The 13,053-nt window shown below is 48.4% G+C and overlaps 1 protein-coding gene across 1 annotated transcript; it reads left to right on the plus strand.

Annotated features, from left to right (window-relative positions):
- The first annotated feature begins 793 nt into the window (after nucleotides 1–793).
- Nucleotides 794–11,400, plus strand: slc47a4 (solute carrier family 47 member 4). Its single transcript, XM_056283527.1, has 17 exons — nucleotides 794–895; nucleotides 3,425–3,526; nucleotides 3,799–3,867; nucleotides 4,011–4,159; nucleotides 4,626–4,668; nucleotides 5,280–5,324; nucleotides 5,504–5,601; nucleotides 5,797–5,894; nucleotides 6,005–6,118; nucleotides 6,757–6,824; nucleotides 8,806–8,914; nucleotides 9,016–9,091; nucleotides 9,207–9,276; nucleotides 9,603–9,735; nucleotides 9,877–9,971; nucleotides 10,136–10,246; nucleotides 10,512–11,400. Exons 1-17 carry the CDS (start codon nucleotides 794–796, stop codon nucleotides 10,815–10,817), a joined length of 1,788 nt encoding a protein of 595 aa, XP_056139502.1. The 3' UTR covers nucleotides 10,818–11,400.
- Nucleotides 11,401–13,053: the final 1,653 nt, after the last annotated feature.

The following is a 13,053-nucleotide window of genomic DNA, read 5'->3' on the forward strand; positions in this document are numbered from 1 at the left end:
GACAGACAGACAGACAGACAGACAGACAGGCAGGCAGACAGGCAGGCAGACAGACAGATAGGCAGACAGGCAGACAGACAGACAGACAGGCAGGCAGACAGGCAGGCAGACAGACAGATAGGCAGACAGGCAGACAGACAGACAGACAGGCAGACAGACAGACAGACAGGCAGGGAGGCAGGCAGACAGACAGACAGATGAAGATTTCTTCCAAAGCAAATGTGCTGTCATTAAGATGCAGTCAGTGTTCCTGTGTGGTCACGCCTGTCTGTATGACCAGATATCTGGAAGTACAGAAACGTGTGTGTGTGTGTGGGGGGGGGGGGGCTGTGTCAGGGGTGTTACATCACGGTCGACTGATTACTGATATTTCTCCCCTTAGTGGTACCCATTTGCCCCATAAGTGATTTTTTTTTTTAGCTTTTTCACACACACACACACTTCACTAGATTTGTGTGAGATGTTCACGTCTTTGTCACCCACCCACCCCCCACACGATAAACACGTGTGACACAATTTGCTCGTCTTCATTTGGGGTAATCTTTATCGTGCGGCTGACATTTCGGGCTAAAAAAGTAAGCGACGCCGAAGGGACGTTAATGAGTAACCTTTCGGAGGTGTTGAAACGCTCGTTGCTCGTGGATGGGTGCAGGGGTCGTCCGAGACACCAAGACAGGTGAGCAGTGTCCCCGGGCGAGTTGCGGAGCATAGCACATTGCAGGGTGGACGGGCGCTCTACTCGAGAAACCAAAGCTGCCGTCGACGCCGGGGCTTCGTCGGCTGACCCAGAGACATGGAGGAAACCGGTGCCAAACTCTTCCGCCGGCTGCGCCGCAGCGTCCCCCGGACACACAGACAGGAGCTGCGCCACATCGTCCGGATGACGGGACCCCTGGTAAGGACCGACATCTCCCCGCCCGTCTTACTGTGTCTTAAACCAGCGCCAGAAGTAAGGGAGCATTTGAAGGGGGCGTTTTGCTCTTGCACACGGGCATTTGTATGTCTGTCCGGCCTATACGGGGCTCCCTATTTGTACGCCATCTGACCCGGGTGACGCCACCTTAACCATTTCCAACCTTATTGTGGTTAACCTTAACCCCACATCCCAACCTTGGGCCTAATCTTAACCTTTAACCCTAACCCTTACACTTAGACCCCCCCCCCATCCACCCTTTTTTATCCCCAGTTGTACTTGTCCAATCGCCCCACTCTTCCGAGCCGTCCCGGTCTCTGCTCCACCCCCTCTGCCGATCCGGGGAGGGCTGCAGACTACCACATGCCTCCTCCCATACATGTGGAGTCGCCAGCCGCTTCTTTTCACCTGACGGTGAGGAGCTTCGCCAGGGGGACGTAGCGCGTGGGAGGGTCACGCTACTCCCCCCCAGTTCGCTACTCCCCCCAGCGTCCAGGACACACACCCAACTCCGGCTTCCCACCCGCAGGCACGGCCAATCGTGTCTGTAGGGACGCCCGACCGAGCCGGAAGTAACACGGGGATCCGAACTGGTGATCCCCGTGTTGGTGGGCAGCGGATGGGACCGCCACGCCACCCGGACGCCCCGCTGACACTCCTCCTAACCTAATGTTAGCCCCCGGGTGAAGTGGTGTACAAATAATGGGTCCCTTGCCTGTACAAGACTGAGCAGTTCAGAAACTGTTTTGTCTGCGTGAAAGCTGTGTGGATGTAAATTTATATTGCCAAGATATAATAATTAAAGTAATTTGCTTCTTAATTCCAAGAAAAGCTCGTAATTGGGATAAGTCAGATGTGTGAGTAGCAGAAACAGAAAAGAGGGGCTCCAACGTTAAACCCCTTCAGAAGTAGACTAGGCTTGTGGTGGGGACTCTACTGACGAGCCTGAGCGCTGTGAATATTCATCACAGACTGTAGGTTTACAAATGACCTGCCGTTTACCTACACAGCAGGGCAGCGATCGATGATCGCTTTCACAATTGATTAATCTACAATTATAGACTTTTTTTATTCATCGATAAATCGCTTGGTCTGTTAAAAGTCAAAAATAGCGATGAAGGCCCATCTTAAGTTTCCAGAGTCCGAAGTGATGTCTTAAGACCGTTGACTTAGTCCGACCAGCAGCCAAAAAAAAAACAACAAAACTCAAGTATTCATTTAATGATGAGATAAATCAGAGGAAGACAAGCAAACGCTAGCATTTATGAACTGCAGCCAACCGTCTGCTTCTTCAGGAGACCCCTGACGGCTCCCCTCACCGCCGGTGTCCACCAGCGGGTTCTTAGGTTGCCCCCTCGACAGGCACCGATGACCTTATGACCCTTATGGGCGGCACGGTGGTGCAGTGGTTAGCGCTGTCGCCTCACAGCAAGAAGGTCCTGGGTTCGAACCCCGGGGTTGTCCAACCTTGGGGTCATCGCAGGTCGTCCTCTGTGTGGAGTTTAGATGCTCTCCCCGTGTCTGCGGTGGGTTTTCTCCGGGTGCTCCGGTTTCCCCCACCATCAAAAAGACATGTATGTTAGGGTTAATACTCCTGTCTGTGCCCCTGAGCAAGGCATGGCAAGACGAAGTGGAGTTGGTCCCCGGGTGCTGCACGGCGGCTGCCCCCTGCTCCTAGCTACACAGCTAGGATGGGTTAAATGCAGAGTGTAATTTCCTTACAGGGATCATTTAAGTATATCAAAATCAGGTATTTTTACTCAATTACTTGACCACCAGTGGCGGCTGGTGCTAAAAAAAAATGGGGGGGGGGCAATTTACCTCAGCGCAGCACACCTGACAGCTGCTTTAATGGCCACACAGTCACAGTTATTAAGGACAGTGTAGCCTATAGAGTTTATCGGGGTTCGTAGACGGTGGATGATTGACAGTCGAGATGAGGCGTGGTGGTGGGTGTGAACATGATCGACGGCCACGAGAATTGTTCAGTCACATTAGATCAAAAAACATTCAAACAATACCAATTCGCTGCCAATAAAAGTGGGCGTGTCTGGGGCGGCACAGAACAGCGCCCCCTGGAAAACCTGAAGAAACCAATCAGACAGCAGCCTCAGGTCACCTGCTCGCCACAAGTTTGAGGGCTTACATAAGGTATGGTTTGGCCGGCGCCCCTCACCCAGGAAGTATATGTATTCAGACAGGAAGTATATGTATTCAGACAGGAAGTATATGTGTTCAGACAGGAAGTATATGTATTCAGAGAGAAATCAACCAAACACCATTTGGAACCAATATTTCATGGCTTCTGACAGGTGCTCACAGACTGACAACACTTTTTCATCTCTTGATATCTGAAGGGGGGGCTGCGCCCCAGCGCCCTGTACTGGCCAGCCGCCACTGCCGACCACCAAAATTGTAATCGACTAATTTTTCCATAGATCGGTTAAGCAATCAAAAGCAAAGCTGGTGACGTATAATTAGCTGCAGTGTGGTTTCTGTTTGTCTTTCCAGCTGCTGTCTCGCTTCCTGCAGTACCTGCTCCCGTTCGTGGTCACCATATTCTGCGGCCGCCTGGGGAATGAGGTGATGGCCGGCTACGGCTTAGCGTCTGCTGTGAGTGCTCCTCTGTTCGCTCTGCGCCGGTGTGTTCTGGGGAATATGGCCGACGTAACCGGAGAGAAAACCTGGCAGCGGGAAAATGAAATATTACCGCCTGTAATCTCCGGATAGCTTTTATAACGCCTCCCACGGTCTCACGGGCAAAGATTGCCGTGACATAATCAATTTGTGTTCAAGCCGCCCCGCTTTACTGTGCCATTATGATTTAGCGCCGCCGCCTCCATCACAGTGGAGACCCCCTTAAGTGTGCCACGTGTTCCTTTCAGACTATAAACGTTACCACCATAGCAACTGGGATCGGGCTGGCCATGGCGTGCGATACCTTAGTGTCCCAGGTATGTTGAACCTCTTTTGAATCCTGGTAATGAATCACAATCCCCCCCGCCCACGTGATGCAGATCTTCTCCCTAGACCTCCCGCTTTCTTCTTCTGCGGCGAGCGGGGTGCCGCTGATGTTGTCTGTGTGCCCCTTGTGCAGACGTTTGGTGGGAAGAACCTGCTGCGGGTGGGGGTCATCCTCCAGCGGGGCGTTCTCATCCTGCTGCTGTTCTGCCTGCCCTGCTGGAGCCTGCTCATCAACGCCCAGGCCATCCTGCTCTCCCTGGGCCAGAACCCCGAGGTGGCCAGGTAATTATCGTCATTAAGGATAATTAGGGCCGCACCGATATCCCTGCTCGTCGACGTGCCCTCCGTCTCTGTTGTGGGACGATCGTCTCGTTTGTGTGCTGATGAGTCTGCGCGGGGCGTCCTCGACCTCGCGGGTGTCCTAGCGCGACGCATCCTCCAAATTCAGCCACCTGCAGACTGCGTGGAAATATTCGGTGCAAGTGCTTTTTTTCTTTTTTTTTTATGGCACGTTTACAAGCCAAGCGGGATGTGTTGTGATATCTCCAAATGTTTATTTACAGTAAAGATAATAATTCTGGAGAGGTAAACTGAGTTCCTGAGCTTCAGTGGATTATAAGCGAGTTTGTGTCGGAGGTACTGAACGGTGCACAAAGTGGAACAATAAGGCTCAGTTAATGGGGCTCACGTGGACGTAGCCGAGTGTGTTCGACCTCCATCTGCACTGACTTCACATTTCTCCCTTCAGAATCGCCCAGCTGTACATCACAGCGTTCTTACCTGCGGTGCCGGTAGGTCGTCTGTTCTCCCTCTTACTCTCCGGTAAATTCACAACACTGTCGTTGTTGATGCATGTGGGGGGAAAATCTCAAATCTTAACAGAGTTTTTTTCATGTTGTTCTTTATTGATTGATACTTGGCTACAGGCGGCACGGTGGCGCCGTGGTTAGTGCGTCGCCTCACAGCGAGAAGGTCCTGGGTTCGAGCCCCGGGGTAGTCCAACCTTGGGGGGTCGTCCCGGGTCGTCCTCTGTGTGGAGTCTGCATGTTCTCCCCGTGTCTGTGTGGGTTTCCTCCGGGGGATCCGGTTTCCTCCCACAGTCCAAAGACATGTAGGTCAGGTGACTCGGCCGTACTACATTGTCCCTAGGTATGAATGTGTGTGTGTGTGTGTGTGGGCCCTGTGATGGCCTGGCGGTCTGTCCAGGGTGTCTCCCCGCCTGCCGCCTAGTGACTGCTGGGATAGGCTCCAGCATCCCCGCGACCCCGAGAGCAGGATGAGTGGTTGGGGTGATGGAGGGATGCTACTTGACCTCGCCCTCATTGCCAAAATAGTAGAAAGTGGAATTCTTGCTCCATTTTATAAATATACCCCCTCCTTTTGTCGACTCTGTGTCTTTCAGGCAATATTTCTGTATCAGCTTCAGGTTTCTTATCTGCAGAATCAGGTATGCTGGTGTGTACCCGCCTCTCCTACCCCCCCCCCCTTCCCCAGTCATCCCACTTTGTAGTTTCTGATTTCCGGAGATCTAAATATTGTGTGGAAAATGATTACTCACTCATACGTTTTGCATGGGCAGAGAGAGGCTCAGCGGTTGTGTTACGCTTCCTGTGTCCCTTGACTTAGGGCATAATACTGCCTCAGATGTACGCGGCGGCCTTGGCAAACATCGCCAACGTGGTGACAAATTACATCCTAATTCACTGGATGGACCTGGGAGTTAAGTAGGTGTGCTCTCACAACACACCCCCCGGCTCTCCGAGCAATGTCCGAAATATTAGAGCCCCGCCTTGAACTTACCGTCTGTCTCACACACTTATTCCAGCGTGTGCGCGTGTGTGTGTGTGTGTGTGTGTGTGTGTGTGTGTGTGTGTGTGTGTGTGTGTGTGTGTGTGTGTGCGTGTGTGCCTCCCTTTCAGTGGATCGGCGGCAGCCAATACCCTGTCTCAGATTTACATCTGTTGTGCGCTGTTTGGTTTCATCTGGTGGAGGAGACTGCATGTTAGAACATGGGGGGGTAAGAGAAGGGCATTTCTGCAGAACACGCTTGTTTTTACCCAAGGAGAACACATGCGCCACAGCCTTTCCCATCTAGATGGTTAAATAAGACTCTTGCTCCCCCTACAGGCTGGTCTCGGGAGTCACTGCAGGATTGGGGGTCATACATGAGACTGGCCATTCCCAGTGCACTGATGATATGCTTTGAGTGGTGGGTTTATGAGTTAGGGGGCTTCCTTGCAGGTATTCCCCAAACGAGTGACTTGCTTTGAGCCCACATAGACAGTAGAACAGCAAACCATTATTCAACCACGGAGATTACTCTGGCGGCACGGTGGCGCGGTGGTTAGCACGGTCGCCTCGCAGCGAGATGGCCCCGGGTTCGAGTCCCGGGGTAGTCCAACCTTGGGGGTCGTCCCGGGTCGTCCTCTGTGTGGAGTTTGCATGTTCTCCCCGTGTCTGCGTGGGTTTCCTCCCACAGTCCAAAGACATGTAGGTCAGGTGAATCGGCCGTGCTAAATTGTCCCGAGGTATGAATGTGTGTGTGTGTGTGTGTGTGTGTGTGTGTGTGTGTGTGTGTGTGTGTGTGTGTGCGCCCTGTGTGATGGCCTGGCGGCCTGTCCAGGGTGTCTCCCCGCCTGCCGCCTAATGACTGCTGGGATAGGCTCCAACATCCCCGCGGCCCTGAGAGCAGGATAAGCGGTTTGGATAATGGATGGATGGATAATGGATGGATGGATAATGGGTGGATGGAAAATGGGTGGATGGGTGGATGGATATTACTCCAGGCACTGTGTTACAGTATACATCTGTTTGAGTAGATAACTGTATGTGATGCAATGAGCCACGATCACAAATTCAACTCTATCTCCCTTGTTTAGGAATGCTGAGCGAAAACGAACTGGCAGCCCAGCATGCTGTCATCATGATGGCTTACATCACTTACATGGTATGTGTGTGTGTGTGTGTGTGTGTGTATACAGTGGGGAAAATAATTATTTGACCCCTTGCTGATTTTGTAAGTTTGCCCACTTACAAAGAGTGCAACAGTCTATAATTTTAAGCGTAGGTTCATTTTAACAGTGAGAGACAGAATATGACCTAAAAAAGTGGAATAAGACGTTGTATGAATTTTATGAATTTATTTGCATATTTTTGGTCCAAAATAAAAATATTTGAACCCCTGGACAAACACTATGTTAATATTTAGTAGAAAAGCCATTATTGGCCAGCACAGATGTCAAACGGTTTTTATAGTTTCTGACAAGGTTTGTGCACATTTCGGCAGGGCTGTTGGCCCACTCCTCCCTGCAGACAAGCTCCAAATCGTTCAGGTTTCGAGGCTGTCGCCTGGCAACCCGAATTTTAAGCTCCCTCCAAAGATTTTCGATTGGATTCAGGTCTGGAGACTGGCTAGGCCATTCCAGAAGCTTGATGTGCTTCTTCTTCAGCCACTCTTTGGTTGCTTTGGCGGTGTGCTTCGGGTCGTTGTCGTGTTGGAACACCCATCCACGACCCATCTTCAGCGCTCTCACTGAGGGAAGGAGGTGTTGGTCCAGAATTCCACGGTACATGGCCCCGTCCATCCTCCCCTCAATGCGATGGAGTTGTCCTGTCCCCTTGGCTGAAAATCACCCCCAAAGCAAGATGTTGCCACCCCCATGCTTGACGGTGGGGATGGTGTTCTTTGGGTTGTACTCCGTGTTCTTCACCCTCCAACCACGGCGAGTTGAGTTGAGCCCGAAAAGTTCTATTTTGGTCTCATCCGACCACATCACCTTCTTCCAGGCCTCTTCTGAGTCGTCCAGGTGTTCATTGGCGAACTTAAGATGGGCCTGTACATGTGCCTTCTTCAGCAGTGGGACCTTGTGTGCACTGCAGGGTTTTAATCCATGACGGCGTCGTGTGTTACTAACCGTTTGCTTTGTAACTGTGGTCCCAGATGCCTTCAGGTCATTAACCAGTTCCCCCCTTGTGGTTCTGGGATGATTCCTCACCGTTCGCATGATCAGGGACACCCCACGAGGCGAGATCTTGCGTGGAGCCCCAGACCGAGGATGGAGGTTGGCGGTGGTGTGGTGTTCCTTCCATTTCCTGATAACTGCACCGACAGGTGTTACTTTCTCTCGAAGATGCTTTCCAATTCTCTTGTAGCACATCCCGGCCTTGTGCAGGTCTACAATCTTGTCCCTGGTGTCCTTAGACAGCTCTTTGGTCTTGCCCATGATGGAGATGTTGAAATCTGATTGATTGGGTGTGGACAGGTATCTTTTGTACAGGTAACGAGGTGATGCAGGTGTATTTTATGTGGGTAATTAGTTGGGATTGGGGGTGCGTCTTAAAGAAAAACTAACTGGTTTGTGGGAGCCAGAATACTGGCTGTTTGGTAGGGGATCAAATACTTATTTTTCTAAATCAGGTGGTTATTAATTTTTATAAATTCATACGATGTGATTTTCTGGAATTTTCTTTGGGATTCCGTCTCTCACTGTTAAAATGTATATATGATTAAAATTATAGACTGTTGCATTCTTTGTAAGTGGGCAAACCTACAAAATCAGCAAGGGGTCAAATAATTATTTTCCCCAGTATATATATATATATATATATATAGCACGAAATCAAAACCTGACATGACGACTTTAAAAACCATCCCACTCGGCTCAAACGCAGTCAAGGTCAGCTACACAGGAGTTTTTGAGTCACCAATCTCGTAGCTGCATTAGTGAAAGAGTAACTTGAGACATGGCACAGCTTTCCATCCGGTATTTGGAGTTTAGACCCAGAGCGCCCGAGTGTGGCGGAGGTCTTGCAATGCTGTGGATGAGCCGAGTCTGTGTGCTGTAAAACCGGTGTTGTAATCCGTCATCTCTGGAAGCTGTATCCGGATGGCTGTTGTACTGCTCCATTTGTCTTTAATAAATCCATAGTTCCCCATTGGCGTCCAAGTGGCAGCCTGCGTTCGCGTGGGCAACGCCTTGGGTGCCGGAGATACCGCCGGTGCAATTCTCGCCAGCAGAGTCTCCCTCGCTCTCGCAGGTCAGTTAGAAACGCACGACGATGCCGCACATCATCAGCAGGTCAGAGTGAGACGTTGGATTTCCTCAGTGTTTCCTTTACACTTCCTCAAACCGCTGCAGGTGGCATGGCGGTGGTTTTGGGCCTCGTGCTCGTGTCTACTAAGACTGTGATCGGCTTCATCTTTACCTCCGATGAGTAAGTTATACAGTTATCGGCAGTATAGTGCCGTGGAGTTATGACACACTCTTATTACCACATGAACGAGTCAATGGCATAAACAGGGCGTGTTTGTCGAACGTCATCGTTTCAGGCACATCGTGAGCCTGGTCTCATACCTGATGAACGTGCACTGTGTCCTTCACTTTTTTGAAAGCATGGTGGTGAGTGTTGGAACTTATCATGTGCAGAGCACCTGCTTACTTCCATTTTACCATGAAAAATGTCTTTAAAATATAAATATTTCATAAATTGAGACACTATATTGATTGATTGATTGGTTGATTGATTGATTGATTGATTGGTTAGTTGGTTGGTTGGTTGATTGATTGATTGATTGATTGGTTGGTTGGTTGGTTGGTTGGTTGGTTGGTTGATTGATTGATTGATTGATTGGTTGGTTGGTTGATCGATCGATCTGTCACAGTTGCCAGTATGTTGTGTAAATGTGTGAGTATAATGTACTGATAGCTTTGCTTCCATCGGACAGTGCGTTTGCGTGGGGATTCTCCTCGGCGCCGGCAAGCAGAAGATCGCCGCCGTGGCCAACCTCATCGGTTACTACTGTGTCGGGCTTCCGCTGGCCATTACGCTGATGTTCGTGGCGAAACTGAGAATTTTAGGTACGTACCAAAGCTCGCCATTTTGTTGTCACTGATAACGGCTGGAGCCAAAGTGAAGGCTGCTAGTTTGCATGAAGGTTCCTGTCGTAAGTTGAGGCTACCGTGCGCTTGACGAAGAGAAATCTCCATTCCTCTCCTCAGGTTTCTGGTTGGGCCTGATCATCTGTGTTTGCATACAGTCCACTTCATACGTCACGGTCATCTTGAAGCTGGACTGGGACAGGATAACAGAGGAGGTACGACTGTCGGTGAATCTGCCGGTCAGGATCGCGGCTTCTTTGCCGTGGGTTTAGGCTGCCAGCTGTGCGACTCCTCCTTGCACATGTGTGACACATTCAGAAACCCCAGAATGAAGAGAAAACAACAGGGCAGTTGAATTTGTGTGTGTGTCGGTTCGCAGGCTGTAAAGCGAGCTCGGAAAAACTCCTGTGCGGCGTCCCAGAGGGACGCGGCGGGCCTGTCTGGCCTCGTGGGTGACGATGCTCCCGAGCAGATAGCAGGCGGTGGGAATGTGAGTGAAACTCTTCTGTCCATTTTAACGACGATGAATCTGCTGATTGACAAATTCTGTTTCAGAGACACAAAATCTATATCTTTTTGTTTTCGAGGTTTTCCCATATCATTTCTTCCCCCGCTGTGTGCCATGTGGTCAGATACAAGTCTCCTGTCCATCTGTCCCTGCTCAGCACCACTTTCTCCACCCTCAGCCTTTACAGCATTTATTTTAATGAGGTAATACAAAATTGTTTCAATAAACACCCCAAAATTCCCCCCAGTCCGCGAACAACCACACCTCCGGGACCGAAGAGGGCCAAGATGGCGGCTCCGGCTCACCATACGAACACGCGGTCCAGCAGACGGGGGGCGAACTCTCCAGAGGGCCGCTCTCTCCTACCCAGCTGATCCTGCGGAGGGGGACCACCACGTTCGCCTTGCTGGCGGTTCTGGCCGTGGGGATCAGCGTCCACCTCCTTCTGCCCTTGCCTCAAACCTTCCTTTCAGGGGGCAACCGGACGACGGACTGGATCAACACAACCCACGCCCCCGATCTGGTTCAGCCCACTGTGCCGAACTCAGAGTAACAGTTCAGGGTCATGTTGAGTAGAGGTGGGACCAAGTCACTCTTTTCCATGTCGCAAGTAAGTCTCAAGTCCTGGCATTCAAGTCCCGAGTCAAACCCCAAGTCCTTCACGTTGCGTTTCAAGTCCCGAACAAGTCATTATGCGCTCTTCGTCAAATTGAATGCCATTTCAAAATGTTAACAACGGAGCAACAGTTGATTTACTGGATGTATGCAAATCATGAACGCGTTGTTTAAACTTGTATGTACTTGGTTGAGTAAAAGCGGATGTGTCATTATGGAGATGAAGTTGATTTGACTGCGCGCTTCTTTAAAAGCCATTTGTCTTTGGCCGTGGAGACGGTATCAGGGTTTTCAAGTCTCAAGTGAAGTCACGAGTCGCTGGTGTCGACCTGCAAGTCTTTTTCCATTTTGTCAGGTCTAAAGTCATCATGTGCGTCGAGTCTCACTTGAGTCCAGGTCATGTGACGAGTCCACACGGCTGATGTTTAGACCCTTACATAACCACAGGGGCGTACAGTTGCATTCGATTAGTTACTTCCTTCCACAGGTGTTTGATAGTCTCTTTGTTACGGTGCATAAAGTGGCAAACTCGGTGCAACGTACAAGTCCCAGTAATGTTTTTTTTTGGTAACACTTTAGTATGGGGAACATAAAAAAACTTAATTACTAGTGAATTAGTAATGATCAAGATGTCACTTTAGAATGGGGAACATATTCTAAGTAACAAAAACTTAATTACTAGTGAATTAGTAATGATCAAGATGTCACTTTAGTATGGGGAACATATTCTAAGTAACAAAAACTTAATTACTAGTGCATTAGTAATGATCAAGATGTCACTTTAGTATGGGGAACATATTCTAAGTAACAAAAACTTAATTACTAGTGAATTAGTAATGATCAAGATGTCACTTTAGCATGGGGAACATATTCTAAGTAACAAAAACTTAATTACTAGTGCATTAGTAATGATCAAGATGTCACTTTAGTATGGGGAACATATTCTAAGTAGCAAAAACTTAATTGACAGTAATTTCACACTATGAACACTTGTAGTTTTGTGTGTTGTTATGTAAGAACAGACCATATTCATTAACTGTCAGTAAGGGAGAATAACTTCTTGTGGTACTACCACCTTATAAAGTCCATACTAAGCAAAGCATATTGAGATGGTACTACTAATAAGGAATACTTCTGAGGTTATAGAGGGAAAACTCATAGTTCATGGCTTACTGGTTGTATAATAAGGCCATGCAGAATAAGGCATTAATGAGTACGTAATAATGACCAATTAAGAGCCAATATGTTGCTAATTTGCATGCTAATAAGCACCTAATTAACGGTGACTATGTTCCCCATACTAAAGTGTTACCTTTTCTTCTTCATGAGAGATTCAGCCAGTGCATAAGATGCTTGATGACAGACCTGTTTTGCCTCTAAATTTCATGGTCCTCGATCCAGTCCAGCATTGCTGGTTTTCCATATCCTGACATTCAGAATGACCAGGGGTGTAGCACCAACTTCTGGGCCCTGTACATAAGCAGGCTCTGTGGGCCCCTTTCCTCTTCTGTCTCTCATGCATCCCTTTTTTGAGTTCTAGCATACTGTATATTATTTACAATCACAGTACATTGATCGGTAACACTTTAGTATGGGGGAACATAGTCACCATTAATTAGGTGCTTATTAGCATGCAAATTAGCAACATATTGGCTCTTAATTGGTCATTATTACATACTCATTAATGCCTTATTCTGCATGGCCTTATTATACAACCAGTAAGCCATTAACTATGAGTTTTCCCTCTATAACCTCAGAAGTATTGCTTATTAGTAGTACCATCTCAATATGCTTTGCTTAGTATGGCCTTTATAAGGTGGTAGTACCACAAGAAGAGTTATTCTCCCTTACTAACACTTAATGAATATGGTCTGTTCTTACATAACAAAACACAAAACTACAAGTGTTCATAGTGTTAAATTACTCTAAATTAAGTTTTTGTTACTTAGAATATGTTCCCCATACTAAAGTGACATCTTGATCATTACTAATTCACTAGTAATTAAGTTTTTGTTACTTAGAATATGTTCCCCATACTAAAGTGACATCTTGATCATTACTAATTCACTAGTAATTAAGTTTTTGTTACTTAGAATATGTTCCCCATACTAAAGTGACATCTTGATCATTACTAATTCACTAGTTATTAAGTTTTTGTTACTTAGAATATGTTC

Source organism: Lampris incognitus, chromosome 7 (assembly GCF_029633865.1).
Source record: "Lampris incognitus isolate fLamInc1 chromosome 7, fLamInc1.hap2, whole genome shotgun sequence".
Taxonomy (NCBI): Eukaryota; Metazoa; Chordata; class Actinopteri; order Lampriformes; family Lampridae; genus Lampris; species Lampris incognitus.